This window comes from Acomys russatus, chromosome 10 (genome assembly GCF_903995435.1).
Source record: "Acomys russatus chromosome 10, mAcoRus1.1, whole genome shotgun sequence".
NCBI lineage: Eukaryota > Metazoa > Chordata > Mammalia > Rodentia > Muridae > Acomys > Acomys russatus.
In genome coordinates, this window is record NC_067146.1 from 27027798 (window position 1) to 27043243 (window position 15446).

Genomic DNA, 15446 nt, shown 5'->3' on the forward strand with positions numbered 1-15446 from the left:
CTGTTATGTTATAAGCAGTGCATAACTTCGGATGCTCCTGAACACTAATACGCCAATGTAATGTGAAATATTGAAAGTACAAATGTGCATACAACTGACATAGCAGTAGCAACACAGTACATTGTTGACTGTGGTTCTTTCCTCCTATGCTCCAACAACGGTCTGAAACTGCATCTCACTGGTGCTGCCCAGTGTGTCAAGAGAAATACCCAGGATAAAAGAGCGAATTCAAAGGATAATTTCTAATGAATACACAGCACTGTCACACCATGGGCAAAAGAATTACCAGCCAAACATCTTAAGTCAGAGATTCTTATGTGCTAACTACGTACCTTTCTCAACCTGCTCTTTATTCTAATGAATAGAGAAAGATAGTTGTAAGATAAAACTAGAACACAATGGAATAATGCATTTAAAATTAATTTATGTCACAAAGGTAGGCAAATATTAGCAAATGTCAATAACAATGCCAGAATAAACCTGAGTTCAATTTTCCCACCTCTTAATCCTCAACATGAGTGGGCATGTCTGTTCATACATGTTTCTTCTCCTCCCATTATATACTCTGCTCAAAGTGGAAGTTTAAAAAAATGCCAAAGGACCTCATGCCACCTCAGTCTCCAACCCATGTCTGTTCACTCACTAAGAATTTAGCTTATTTAGCTTTGGGCTTTTTTTTTTTAACTTTTTTTTTTTTTTTTCGAGACAGGGTTTCTCTGTGTAGCCTTGGCCATCCTGGACTCACTTTGTAGACCAGGCTGGCCTCTAACTCACAGCAATCCACCTGCCTCTGCCTCCCTAGTGCTGGGATTAAAGGCGTGCGCCACCACGCCCGGCTTTTTTTTAACATTTTTTTATCATGTTTCTTTTTTAAAATATGCATCTGTATAAGTACACATAAATAAAATAAACTACATACAGCAGGAAGAACCACAAAACAATCAAGAATTATATAAATATAAATTCATAGTGATTTGGCTATTTGTATCTGGGAAACTTGAAGTAAACATCTTTCCTTATCTTTTTGAGTCTAAAATTCTGAATGAAAATTAATATCTATCATATCTCATTTCTATTAACATCAAACATCTATCTAGATCTAAAAACATCTTAACCCCTAACCAAATAAGCTTAATTGTAAGACTAAACTATCTGGTCTTCAACCTCATCAGAGATTTGAAAAGGAATAAAATTTAATTACCTGAGTGGGTATTCTTAACAAGTTGGACACTGCATAGTTCTCAGGTCAACTTAGAACATTCTATAATGCACTTTAGAAATATTTGGACATACTACAAGAAAAAGAACTGAGCCATAATATCTGGTGCAAGTACTGAGGAAAGACAGGCCTTTTTTTTTTTTTTTAATTTAAATGTTGATTTTATTTTAAAATGGCCTAAGATTGACAATGGGAAATGGAAGGAAAAGAATGTCATTTAATTCTTAAGTTTACTGAGTTTTTAAAAGTGGAAGCTGTGATTCATTTATGGCACTAATTGGTTTTTAATGCATATCTCCCATATGGCAGGCACTATTCTAGGCACCAAGGAAATAAAGAATATCGACTAAAGGATCTTACTCTTGGGAACTATGCATATCAACATTTTTCAAAAAGCAACTTAAATACCCAAGATCTACATACATACATTTGAGGTTGACCTTGGGATACATCCTTCCAGGTTGATTTTCTATAAAGCATCATTTTGAATATATCTTTGTAATAAAATGCACAGGCCATCTACTCAGCAAATGTCAATTTAGGCATGTTCTTCTGCAGTACAGTAACAAGACTCCTCAGGAAACCCCAGAAGGCACCTCTCACCTATGTGGTGCCAGATGGCACGAAAACCAAACCATTTATAGAGTGGATTATAAGCATGCTACATACAAAAGTGCTGTCTCTGCAGGAGTTCTGGTCTCTCAACCAAGTGCCAAGGATTTCTGTCTTTAATTCCCATTAGAATTTACAAGAATTAAGAGTGCATACATGAGAGCAAACACATCTTCAACTGGAAAGTAAAGTCCTGTGCTGCAAGACTTTTGTATTCATTTTACAGATATTTTTCATAAGAGTACTTTACAATAAAATCTTGGAATTGTTTAAATTGCAAGCATGGAGCAGATTAAGCAATTTGGTAACTTGGTTTAAGGGCAACTAAGTATTGCATAAAAGCTTAACCAACAAATGCTTCCTGGGCTAAGTTGATAGGAACTCTGTCCCTAAACCAAGAACTAACCAGTAGTTTAGTGCAAAAGATGTCAATGTGTGTGTAAATGGCTTTATGTACTGCTAAGCAACACACACACCTTCACCTGATGCAGGAGCTACTTGAACTAGTGAATGCCTAGTTAAGCAGGAATTTTATATGTTGAAATTGTTTTTAGCTCGACGAGACCCATTGCCTCCTATAAGAAATGCCAGAGCCCAAGTCTCCCTCAAAAGCAATATGCTAGGAGTAACTTGGTACTTACAAAGACCTGAGTGTGTAGACCAGTGGAACAAGATGACAGTGGCTCTGGATCTGTACTGCGCAATCCCATATATACTGGAGAAAATACCACACTAACTAGAACGTCTACATTCAGAATTCTCACCGGAGTACAAACCACTACCAGGATGCTTTACATTGACCTAGTCTTTCAGCTGTCCCAGATAACTGTTGGGATGTCTAAGCATAAACTAGTTCTGAAATTGAGCTAAGCAGAGCTCTGATTTACTGTCTGAATTGATACTGAAGTATATGACATCAATAATCAAAAAAATATTAGTGCTCTTGACATTGAACCATTCACATCTCTATCTTCTTCTTCTATTTCTCCCCTTTTATCAAAATTAGATTCTTCCTTCTCACACAATATATCCTGATTACAGTTTTCCTTCCCTCTTTTTCTCTCAATTCCTCCCCATCGTCCCTCCCATCCCCTTTGTGTCTCTCGTTAGGAAAGAGCAGCCTCCTAAGAGATAACAACCAGCTATAGCAAAAATAAAATGTAATAAAATAAAATAAAAACGCATCAAAGTTGGACAAAGAAAACCAACAAAAGGAAAAGAGGCCCTAAAGAAGGCACTAGAATGAGAGACACACTTATTCACACCCTCAGGAATCTCCTAAAAAGTACTCAACTGAAAGCTCTAATGTATGTACGGATGGCCCACACACCTTCTTCTTCTAAGCCTGGCCCAGTGACCAACTCCTCTTCAGCATCGGCATCAGAAACAATAACTAACTCATAGAAGCACACACTCTAGAGTTCATGAACATAACACATTTTGTATTTTGAATCTCTACACACAAGGCATTTTTTTCATAATTTCATGTACTTAACAAGGTTCCTTAAACACCACAGGAATGTTTAACCTTTAGCTATAGCCATGCCAGAAAGCAGCTGTGAGCTGCCAATACAAGATGTGTGATTCTAGATCTGATAAAGGAAAAAGGCGGCCCTAAACAATATTATGCAGTGATATTTGTGCACCCACTTTTAGTCATCGGGGCTTCTTCAAAGTGACCTGCTGCCTTGTTTTCAGTTGGAAATACTATTCTGTGCTCTGTTGTTGCAAAGATCATAAACTCTATCATTGGCTCTGGCCTCTGTTCAAACTAAGATGACTTCAAGAGTGATTTGGCCAGCAGCTTTTAATACTATATTTAATTAATAAAATGAATCAGCACTATTTTATATAACAGTTTTGCTCTAATTTATGACTAGTAAAGAAAGAAGAATGTTTTCCAAAGGGAAAACAAAGCACTAGAAAATATTATCCTGCTATCCTGAGTTATATCATCTTTATAAAGTCTTTATTCAAGTACCTAAATAAGCAATTTCTGTTTTAACCTCTTTTGATAATTATGAGGAAGTGACAACCAAAATCAAAACAGAAATTAATATTAGAAAAATGTTATTACAAAGTTAAGTTTGCAAAGTTTGTCTACACAGAGAAAAAGCAAATCATGAACTGGGCAGTGCTCAGAACCAGGAGTGTTTTGGTGAATCCTACACTAGGTGTGCTGTATTTATTTGTAGACATACAAAAAGAAGTGTTCTGAGCAAATGTGTTTATTGGCTGTAGCTCATACATTTGCGTGGTATGATGAGGTATTTACCTGTTCGAATGTGGCCTGTGACCAGCTGAAGCTCAGCTTCTGCCATTGGCTGAAACTTAGCATCTGGTTACAATAACATAGGCTTAGGCTTAGGTTTGTTTACATATTAAGTCAGGTTGCAGTTCATTATAACACAAAGACAGCATTAGGTCACATATAGTTAAACAGCGATGATCATTTAAATGTTTATATTATTGAGCTTTTCACTTCTGTGCCGTTGAATAGAGTGGGTTCTCTTTTTATGTGTTTCTGTTTGTTTCCTGCTTTTTTTGATTCACTGTCATCAAAAGACTAAGACTATAAATATATTTTCCTGCATTCAAACACCAGTTTAGTAATAAAGAAACAACATATCTGCTCTTGTTTTATAAGCTACACAAGAGACATTAGAAATTGGTATGAAAATTGCTGAGTATTAATGTAAATAAGAAATCATGTAGATGTTTATGTAATAATGTTAAAAAGCAAACTGAACTCCAAATCCAGAGTGAACTGTTGGCCAAGATAACTTTCTATCCAAAATACACATACATACCCCATTTTTACTCCATTAAGAAAAACTTGGAGCCTCCTGGGAGCTTCTGCTACTTCCTCTTTCCTTCTTTCATACCCTTACCTACAGGGCCCAAAGAGCACTTTTTGTGTAGTAGGTTCAATGACTGGGCTAGGTTATTTTGGGCATCAGGGAAGAAAAATGCCAATACATTAGCATTTATATTCTAGAAAAGGCTTGGATATTTTTTTGAACATAAAAATCATGTGTCCAGAGACTGTCTCAATAAAGTTAGTTTTGTGCAAAATTAAAGTAGATAAGAGCACATTTCCTTTTTAACAAATATTAAATTAAAATAGAATACATATTTATAAAATTTACAAATGGTATTCATACATTTTCAACCCCAAAGACAAAACTGTAGTTTTGTTATGAAGTTATAATTCTGTAAAGCCAAAATATAAAGTTTAAAAGCTGAAGAGAAATGTAAAAGGAAGGCTAAACACAGAGGCTGGATGCAGGTCTAGGCAGTCAGTAGGCGTTATGAGATCTGAAAGTACTGGTTTTTTACTTTCTGCATGTTTTAATTATGCCCATTTGTCAAAAAGCTAAACACCACAGAAGCTTAGGTAATCATAATCTGCTTACATTATCATAGCTCCAGTACTCAGAGTAGCATCCTTAATGCACTGCAAGATTGAAGTAACCTCTGAATAATCAAACAAAAAAGTCCTTATGTGTCTAGAGATCTTAAAACTACATTGCACTTTTATTCCTTGAGAATTTATAATCCATGTAAGATATGTATGACTTTTCATTAACTCTACTATTAAATTAGCTTCGCATTCCTTAGTCATTTTACCAACATGTGGGTTCCCCTTCCTACCATTTCTCTAGATACATATTATGTCCAATTCTCTCCCTCCCTCCGCCCCCCCCATCTCTCTCGTTTTTCATAGCTAAGGTTAACTGCCTCTAAAAAGTGGTGAGGGGGGGCTGGAGAAATGGCTCAGAGTTTAAGAGAACCATTCTGCTCTTCTGAAGGTCCTGAGTTCAATTCCCAGCAACTACATGGTGGCTTGCAATCACCTGTAATGAGATCTGGTGTCTTCTTGTGGTGGGCAGGCACATGTGTGGGCAGAATACTGTATTAACAATAAATAAATCTTTTTTAAAAAGTGGTGAGGGGTGGGAAAATACAAACCAATGAGACAATTTGAGTAAAATAATAGACCAAGGGCTTTTTCTTTAAGCTCTAAAATTGTACCAGGTGTTACTAGGAATTTTAATTTGCTCACCTCATTCACAGGACATAACTTAAATAATATACAATTTAAACAAATTTCAAGACTTCCTGAAGAAGAAGGCATGCTGTATTTGTTTAAATAACTGCCACTTTGTTCATAAGGTACAATCAAATTCATTAAAACCTCTATCACTGAGATGGAGACCGTACTGTGATTAACAATGCAATAGTTGCTTAGAAGCCTTTAAGACTATGTCCTTGCTTGTTAATCCATACAGACTTGTCTCTCAAAAGTTGCTAACATTTAAACAGGCAAATCTGGGCCCACAGGTCCTGCTCAAATTATGACACCAGCCAAGGACAATACGTGCAGTAAACTTCGAACCCCTTCCCAGGTACCCCTACCCTACCTAGCCAGTGGACAGGACATTCTCCACAGTTGAGTGGAGAGTGGGCTCTGACTTTCACATGAACTCTGGTGCCTCATATTTGACCACATTCCCTGGATGGGGAGACCTAGTGGCACTCAGAGGAAGGATAGCAGGCTACCAAGAAGATACGCTACGAGCATATACAGGGGGAGGAGGTGCCCCTCAGTCACAGACATAGGGGAGGGGAGTAGGGGGAAAGTGGGAGGGAGGGAGGGATGAATGGGAGGATACAAGAGATGGGCTAACAATTGAGATGTAATATGAATAAATTAATAAAATTTTTTTTAAGTTGCTAATCTTACCACCAGACCCAAGGGTATCTTCTCATTCAGCGTCGGTCTAAAGTTCTGAGTCACAATTTGCATGGATGATAAACACTCCTCATGGAAAGTCTTCTCCCAAGGTACCCATGACATTAACGTTAGTCTTGTCTTTCCATTTCTCCAGCACATTTAAATGTCCCACCCCCCGCAAAACAAACAAACAAACAAAACACTAAGTGGAAGTGGAATGGGAATGAGAGACTCTCTTGACGGTTTCTCAACTGGCAATGCCATCCATCAGTTTAGATTGCCCTACTGTGGCCTGTTGGTACCTCCTGAACTAGCCTTTCACTTTTGACTGCATAGAAGGCATCAGCCTTTGAAATACCCACCAGCATTTCACATTCTTTATGTTTAAAAGCACTCATTATTCTCAATATTGAAACAGCTTCTTCTTTCCATCTTTATTTGTGCCGCCCTTAGTTACTAGTTCCTCTGTCTCACAGTTATTCAATATGAGAGTTAACGCTGGTTCCTCAGATCCAGCTTACCCTCCCCTGGGCTCTGTTCACGCGTTTCCGCTGTATTTCCTTAAAATGGTGCCTGTAACCCAGTCCACCACCTGATCATCCATTTCATTCAAGATTTACCCATCTACCCGTCTGCCTCACAGACAATCGGCCTGACAAATGTTCATTATATGAATTAAATAAGGGGAAAAGTCTAAAAGTTTTCCAGAGAAGAAAAATTTCTACATAAAGGTCAAAGAAAGTAAACTGCTGAGCTTTCAAAAGCCTGTGTCTTAAACCAAGAAGGAAGATGCTAGCTCTAAAATTAAAAGTGAATTACAGTAGCACTTTGGACCATGTTGTGTGGCAGAAAAGAAAGAAAAAAAATCTGACAAATGAACCTCTTAGTGATTTAGAAAGAAATATGCCAGATTCTTAATCTTTTTTAAAACCCATTAAAATTCTGAAGAAATCTCATTCATTGTTCAAAATGTTCACATTAATGGTTATTTTAAACTCCAAAGGCACAATTTTGAAATCAGATGGTCATTTTTTTTTATAAGTCTGGAGTCCAGCATTATACTCTTCAAGTCTGTAAGTTTAATACCCTAGGAATTTTGAACTACTTATATCACTGTGAAAATGTTTACTGTATCCACTAGGTTTTGAAAAGCATTAGTAAAATATAAATATATAATCTTTCTAGTAAGTACTTACAACAAGTTAGTTCTTATTTCTCAACAATGTATCAGAAAATGTTTCCATGCAAAGGGGTCCAGTGAGAGCCTCACCCATCAATAAAGCTTTCACAAGTCATTAATTAAGAACCCCAAATTTACATGGTTTTTAAAAAAGTTTTAAAGGCAAGCTATAAGCAGGAAAAGTGATATTTTACCCTGGTCTCACCTAAACACAAACTTAGCTGGGAACCCTTTAAGATCCTTCACACAGAAAGATGTGAGTGTAAAGTACACTTTGTTGCATTTGCTTGGTACCTTCATTTTTAACTTGAAAAATCAGTTTTTCTAGGTTTAGTGAAACAAGGAATCAAAAGAGAAGTTTGTTGAGCTAGGGTAACCGTACAATGTGAACATAAATCTATAATCATTGCTATGTTTATGAGAACTTGTTGATAGTATGAAACTTTGTCTAGCTATTACGCATACCTTTAAAAGATGCAAAATCCATGTTTTCTCCTGTAGCATTAATGAACTAAATTGAAAACTATCTCATTAGTTTTTGAGCCCCTTGCACAGCAAGGAAATAACATTTTCATCTAACAGCTGGAGGTAAAAAAAAACTGAAGTGAGTGTAATTGTACTCAATCGCAAAGAAAAACATAGAGCTCAAATATACCTGAAAGTTAGTTTAAAGATGATTTCATATACATATCCTTTTCTACTGTCATTAAGAAAGCAATACATGCTTTCTAAAGCATAAGACTAGTTCAACCCTTGGAGACAGGGGTTCTCTGTGTAGCCTTGACTGTCCCAAACACTCTGTAGACCAGTCTGGCTTCAAACTCAGAGAGATCTGCCTGCCTCTGCCTCTCAAAGTGCTGGGATTACAAGCATGTGCCACCATACCTAGTTTGAATCATCTTTTCTATATGTTTTTTTTTAAATGAATCTTAAAAGTTCAGTAAACTATCATTCTTTGAAAAATGCATTGAGATATAATTTAAGAAATATAAAACTAATCTGTAATTTTGTAAAAAGAAATTTGAGATTTTGCTTAAAAGTTGGAGTTCTGAGTCTAGTTTTACAAAACAAGATTTTTTTTTTCTTACGTGGGTGGAAATATCTTTAAGATACTTTTTGTATTGTTACAGGGGTGACTCTCCTAAGTAAAGAAAATGCCTATAGCAAGGACCTTATAGATATCCAAAAGTACACACACACACACACACACACATACACACCACAGCTAATAATTACCTATTTTTTAATTGGCTAACAAATTCTCCAATCAAATTTGGCCAGTTTAACATTGTTTCAACATTACTAACATTGGTCTTTGTGTAACGACTGTGACATCATGACAGTGAAGTATTCATTTTTAAGCTTTAAACATTTTACCTCTAGGTGTCCAATAGAAATACAATATGTAAATTAACCTATATTATCTGTATGCTGATTGGCTCGACTTCCCCTGAATGTCACAATCTCACCACCCAGCGATGAGGTATTTTACTGCTGTCTCGAGATCAAATTATTACTGTAGAAAGATTTTTTTTTGTTTCATTAACAGATTATTATAAAGCAATAAGCTTGCAGGAAGACAAGCAGATGTTTTACCTTGGGAATTAATGAAAGCGTTGCCTGCTAGCTTTTAAGGGGTAGAGAGCGGGTAGTTGTTTAAAACATTACCCCACCCTCACCAAAACAAAAAACAAAAACTCATTGGAAATGGGAGAATCGGAACGTGGATGATTCTAGAGGCGTTCTTAATCACCAGGTGTCAGACTGTGAGGTGTTTGTGGACTGGAGTAAGTTTCCGGTATTCTCATATTCCTGTTTTGTTTGGTTTTGGGTTTTTTTGTTTGTTTGTTTGTTTGTTTGTTTGTTTTTCCTATGTCTAATAACAAAGGAGAGGAAGGGGGAAACTCATACACACCACCGCTTAGACATCAGCAACCTATTGGTCAGCCCAGCTTGTAAGAGAACGGGGAGTCTTCTTGCCTGGTGGGGTGGGATTGAGGAACAGCCATGTAAAATCTCTGCACTCCTGATCCGTTAGTCACGTTCGAGAAGGTAGAATGAGTGTAGATGGTTTTTGCACTTGTCGTCTGAACTTAGCCTCTCCTTCCTTAAACGCAGATCTGCGTGCCTTCGAGAACAGATGACGGCTGACAAAGACAGAGCTGCCCCAAGCCGCTTCCCTTTTTCCCCCATTGGCAAAAAAAAATTTTTTTTGACTGTGCTTAAATTTTTTTCTTTCTTTTTTCATTCTTTCTTTTTTCTCTCCTCAGCTAACGTGCCAAATCAAATATCAGCAGGGAAAATCATTTGAGAAGAATTCTACAAGGCGCATCCAATGCTTAGCAGGACCACCCTGACAGAGAAAGGAAGACGATGTTTCGGGAAGGCGAGGGTTCGGGGCAGCTGGGGCGGAGGTGGCCGTCCGCGCCACGGTGGCTTCTTGCGCTGCCCTAGGGGAAGAGGATGGGCCTGAGGTCCGGGAAGAGCCTTCCCGAGCCCCCCACTTCCAATGCTAGGAGGGAAAAGTTCCGAAGCAGCCTCGAGGGAACAAAAGCTTGATTTGGGGCTGCTTGAACTGGACAGGATATTGAAGCAAGCCAGCCTGCTCGGAAGACAGGCAGGGGCTCCTGCTGGCTCGGCGGAGACCGGAGCAACCCTTGCCGCCGCCCTCGCCACCGCGCCGCCGCCGCGGCCCCTGCGTTACTGGGGGAGACGGTGCGGCTGCGACAGGGGAGGACGCGGCTGGAGCTGAAGGAGGCTCCAACGCGCAGGCGCCGCCGAGCCCTGCCTGGATGCTCAGTCAAGGCACTCAGGAAAAAAAAATCAGCAATTTATAGAAAGAAGAAGCTATAGTCTGTCGGGATATCCAACACCAACAGGTAGGAGGATATACTCTTGGTTAAGTTTGGGGGAGGGGCTGCACCGTGTTAATGAAACTGCAGGCTCACCAGGATACAGCCCTCCCTGAGGGTTTTTTTTTTTTTTTTTTTTTTTTTTTTTTTTTGACAATAAACTGCATAATGGAAGTACATTCAGACAATGCATCTTCTGTAAGGCTTATTGAGAGTTCGGTTTCTGGAAAGCTTTGCAAAACTGAGGAATATCATACTGCGAATCAACGGGAACCCTTCCCTTGCAGCACAGAAGCAATCTCTTCCTGTCTTCGAGTATGTAATGCATCTCTCTCTCTCTCTCTCTCTCTCTCTCTCTCTCTCTCTCTCTCTCTCTCTCTCTCTCTCTCTCTCTCTCTCTCTCTCTCTCTCTCCTCCCCCTCCCCCATCTCCGTTATAAATCCAGGGGTGGTGGATTTCAGGTTTCGTAATGTTGCATGATGCGTTCGGTATTTACCCGGGGATGTACCGGTTGGGAAATTAACATCATCGAATGCAGTTCTGCCTGCGTTTCCATCAGCATATTCCAGGCAAGTGAGAAGTGGCAAAGGAAACACGCTTCGTGGGAATAACAGAGGAAACTGATTTCCCTGGTGTGGCTCGCAGGCACCTAGGAGACAATGTGCATTTTGTTTGAGAATAAAGCCACTTGTGATTTGCAACAGAGATTATCAGTGTAAATGAGGAAGGCTTTAATTGCCTAAGAAATACCGGTTCGTGATATATTCATTCAAATCCAGGCAGCCAAGGTTTACAAATGGAAGTGCATTATCCCTCTGGGTGTGTTTCCCTGGCCAATATTTACATTAACGATTTTTAATAATCATGTAGCTTTAAAAAGAGATGAGATTTGCCCCGAAAGTGGGGGGTGGGGGGATGGGGTGGGGTAGGGAGAGAAAGACAAAAGATTAAATCACATCGAATCTTGGGACAGGTTTCTGTTCATTTTGAAGTCTGATGTTGAAATCATGAATCAACAAATCCTCTTATGCAGCACGAACAGGGCACCGGACTTAAAAGACATACATTTTGCAGAGGTTCTCGGCATGCATACGAGCTGAGAAGCTCCTTTTAAAACAGTGCTAGTGCCAAAGAAGGCTCCTCTCTGTCTCTTCTCAGCAATGTTGCAGATTCCATTGCAAGGCTAGTGATGAATTCTTGGACTGGCATATTTCACAACTGTGGAACAATGTATTCCTTTCCCTCCTGAAGGTGCCCAAACCTAACTAGCTGGTGTCTGGAATAAGGACATTGTTAAGCTCACCCAGCTTAGAATACCGAAGCAGCCAGCACTCTGACATCTGAGACTGCTGCTGAAGCACAGGGTAGTGTTTAACATTGAAACTTTGCTTGCTCCCCCATAAAAGAACAGCTTTATGATAGCACTGACATCATTGCTTGTTAACTTAAGAATTGATGGTTCTCTTTTCTTCTTCTTTTTCTTCTTCTTCTTCTCCTTCAGGTATTCTGATGGCAAATCAAATGGAAGGAAAGAGGAAGCATGACCACAGACTGGATCAGATCTCTTTGTGGATTACATTTTCAGAAAAATGTATGGAGTTATTTCTCCCTTGTTCTTACATCTAGACCATGAGACTTGACTGAGGCTGTTTCTATATCCTCCATCCATCTATGGCGAACTATAGCCATGCAGCTGACAACATTTTGCAAAATCTCTCGCCTCTAACAGCCTTTCTGAAACTGACTTCCTTGGGTTTCATAATAGGAGTCAGCGTGGTGGGCAACCTTCTGATCTCCATTTTGCTAGTGAAAGATAAGACCTTGCACAGAGCTCCTTACTACTTCCTGCTGGATCTGTGCTGTTCAGACATCCTCAGGTCTGCTATTTGTTTTCCATTTGTATTCAACTCTGTCAAAAATGGCTCTACCTGGACTTACGGCACTTTGACTTGCAAAGTGATTGCCTTCCTGGGGGTTTTGTCCTGTTTCCACACTGCGTTCATGCTCTTCTGCATCAGCGTCACCAGATACTTAGCTATCGCCCATCACCGCTTCTATACAAAGAGGCTGACCTTTTGGACGTGCTTGGCTGTGATCTGCATGGTGTGGACTCTGTCCGTGGCCATGGCGTTCCCCCCAGTTTTAGACGTGGGTACCTACTCATTCATTAGGGAGGAGGATCAATGCACCTTCCAACACCGCTCCTTCAGGGCTAACGATTCCCTAGGATTTATGCTGCTCCTCGCTCTCATCCTCCTAGCCACACAGCTTGTCTACCTCAAGCTGATATTTTTTGTCCACGATCGAAGGAAAATGAAGCCAGTCCAGTTTGTAGCAGCAGTCAGCCAGAACTGGACCTTCCATGGCCCCGGAGCCAGTGGCCAGGCAGCTGCCAATTGGCTAGCAGGATTTGGAAGGGGTCCCACACCGCCCACCTTGCTGGGCATCAGGCAAAATGCAAATACCACAGGCAGAAGACGGCTGTTGGTCTTAGATGAGTTCAAAATGGAGAAAAGAATCAGCAGAATGTTCTATATAATGACTTTTCTCTTCCTAACCTTGTGGGGTCCCTACCTGGTGGCCTGCTACTGGAGAGTTTTTGCAAGAGGGCCTGTGGTACCAGGGGGATTTCTAACAGCTGCTGTCTGGATGAGTTTCGCCCAAGCAGGAATCAATCCCTTTGTCTGCATTTTCTCCAACAGGGAGCTGAGGCGCTGTTTCAGCACAACCCTTCTTTACTGCAGAAAATCCAGGTTACCAAGGGAACCTTACTGTGTTATATGAGGGAGCATCTGTAAATCTTTAGCCTTGTGAAACACTAACCCTCTCTGCTAAAGCAATTGCGGCCCTGTAGCCACGTCTTGAGAAGAAAAGCAAGGATGGGCTCAGCAGTTATAAGGATCTGGGCAACCTTTGCAATAGTTCACCTATAATCCTCTTTTGAATCTCAGAGTGATCCTGCTGAAGGCCGCCGAAGGTTTGTAATTAAGAAAGGACAGAACCACTGCCCTACGTTCCTTTCTGTGGTTGAACACTGGATAATGAGCGTAGCAGGTGCTAAGTATCAGTGCTAAATGCTGTGTATATCATTACCTATGAACAAAACTTAAAAAACAACTAGCATTGGACATTTTAATAAATTAAGTTGACATGAGGTAAATGTGTTGATAAAAGCTAATTTTAGAAGTTTGAAGACTTTAAAACATTTCATACTATTTTTGTTTTGCAAAGACTACACTACTGGGGGACTTAACAGTACTGTAATCCTCTAAAGATGTGCCATGAATTACTGGGGTACAACACTTTAAACACGCCTTGTAAGTTTGGGGGAGCATTCCAAAGCAGTATACTGGTTCCAATTAGAGTTTACCTTTTTGTATTAATATATTGCTATTTCTAAATGCCACTTTCCTTCCCCACCAGTGAAATTGCTAGCACTGAACTGTATTATGTGTTCTTTTTTGTTGATTCAGTAAAAAAAAAAAAAAAAGTTTGCAGTTTGTTTCTATTTTACAAATGCTAGATATTTGTCTGGGAGGCAACATGAGGTATCAACTGACCACAGATGAGCAGTTCTAATAATGCAGAATAAACACATGTTGCCTTAAAGGGTTATCTAGTATCTTTCATATTCTTTAGCAGTGGAGTGAATAGTTGAGGGGCATTGAGTCAGTGGCCAGCCCTGGTTGTTCATCCGGAAGTGCATGGAAGAGCACTGAATACCTTCCCCGCTTTCCTCACATGGTTTGGAAACTTAGGTGCACATCATTGGCATAATGAGCTTTTCTTCTGAGGTGTGCTGCCCACTCTAGTGTGTCCTAAGAAGCAGACAGTTGACATGTGCTTATATTGTAAGTCAGCTGTCAGGGGAGCCCACAGCCTTAGTATGACATCTGGCACAATTTGTGAAGCATTTATTGTATGGAAGGCACAGTCTTCTTTATACTTTCTGCATATTCAGTGTATTGGTCATTTAACTTATTTCAGTTTTAACTTGTGAAAGCTTATAATATTATTTCTGGTATTTTAGAAATACATTAGATCCTGTGAGTCTCATTCTTTAAGATACAGATGTGTGAACTTCAATATAAAGTTGCATTTGCCAAAATTTATCTGTGTAGCCTGTTAATTTTCGTGGAATAAATTTTACATTTTTGGCATATATTTTTCTTTAATCTACCAAACAAGCACAAACTAGAAAAATTGGCTTTATTGTGATTTTTTTATCTTTGTAGTTACTGTATTCTGAAATGGGAAATATATGAATGACAGCATAAAGCTGACTTGATATTTATAAAGCATTATTAGGTAGCTTTTCAAACCCATCCCTTTATTTATTCTGATATGCCAGTAGTATCTACAAATGAATACATGCCTAATGGTTTGGTTTGGAATTTTAATATAATTATTACATTTTAGTATATAGAAGAAATTGTGAGTTTTAAATCCATTACTTTTAAGAATGGCTTGCAGGAGCAGTATGACAAAACCAGAGAAAGTTGCTATTAGTTTTGTTGGCTTTCCGTAGTTTTGTTTGTTTCTAGAAGGATGTTTGTTTGTTTGTTTTACTTTTGTATTTGAAAAATAAGAATACGAACCTAGTGAAACAGAATTTTCTCATTGGTATAGCACTTCTATAAACATAATCTTAATATAAATAGAAAAAAACACAAATAAGTGAAATTTTCAATGGTCTATGCAGCTCTTCAGTTTTGCTCAAGCCATGGTTAATGAGCATTCTGACCTCATTTCTACACCAAAGCTGATTTGATCTGAGACCAAGTTTAATGCACAGCACTGAAATGCATCTAGCAATAAAAGGTCCTTGTTGGTACTAAAACCATT

General features: G+C 39.1%; 1 protein-coding gene across 3 annotated transcripts; it reads left to right on the plus strand.

Moving 5' to 3' along the window:
• Positions 1 to 9683: 9683 nt before the first annotated feature.
• On the plus strand, positions 9684 to 13509 carry Gpr85 (G protein-coupled receptor 85). Of its 3 annotated transcripts, none has more exons than XM_051151918.1 (3): positions 9684 to 9704; positions 10020 to 10628; positions 12103 to 13509. In XM_051151918.1, exon 3 carries the CDS (start codon positions 12273 to 12275, stop codon positions 13383 to 13385), a length of 1113 nt encoding a protein of 370 aa, XP_051007875.1. In that variant the 5' UTR covers positions 9684 to 9704; positions 10020 to 10628; positions 12103 to 12272; the 3' UTR covers positions 13386 to 13509. The 3 variants fall into 3 exon arrangements, with proteins under 3 accessions (XP_051007875.1, XP_051007874.1, XP_051007873.1); XM_051151917.1 differs by lacking the exon at positions 9684 to 9704 and adding an exon at positions 9755 to 9801; XM_051151916.1 differs by lacking the exon at positions 9684 to 9704 and having other exon boundaries at positions 9953 to 10628.
• Positions 13510 to 15446: the final 1937 nt, after the last annotated feature.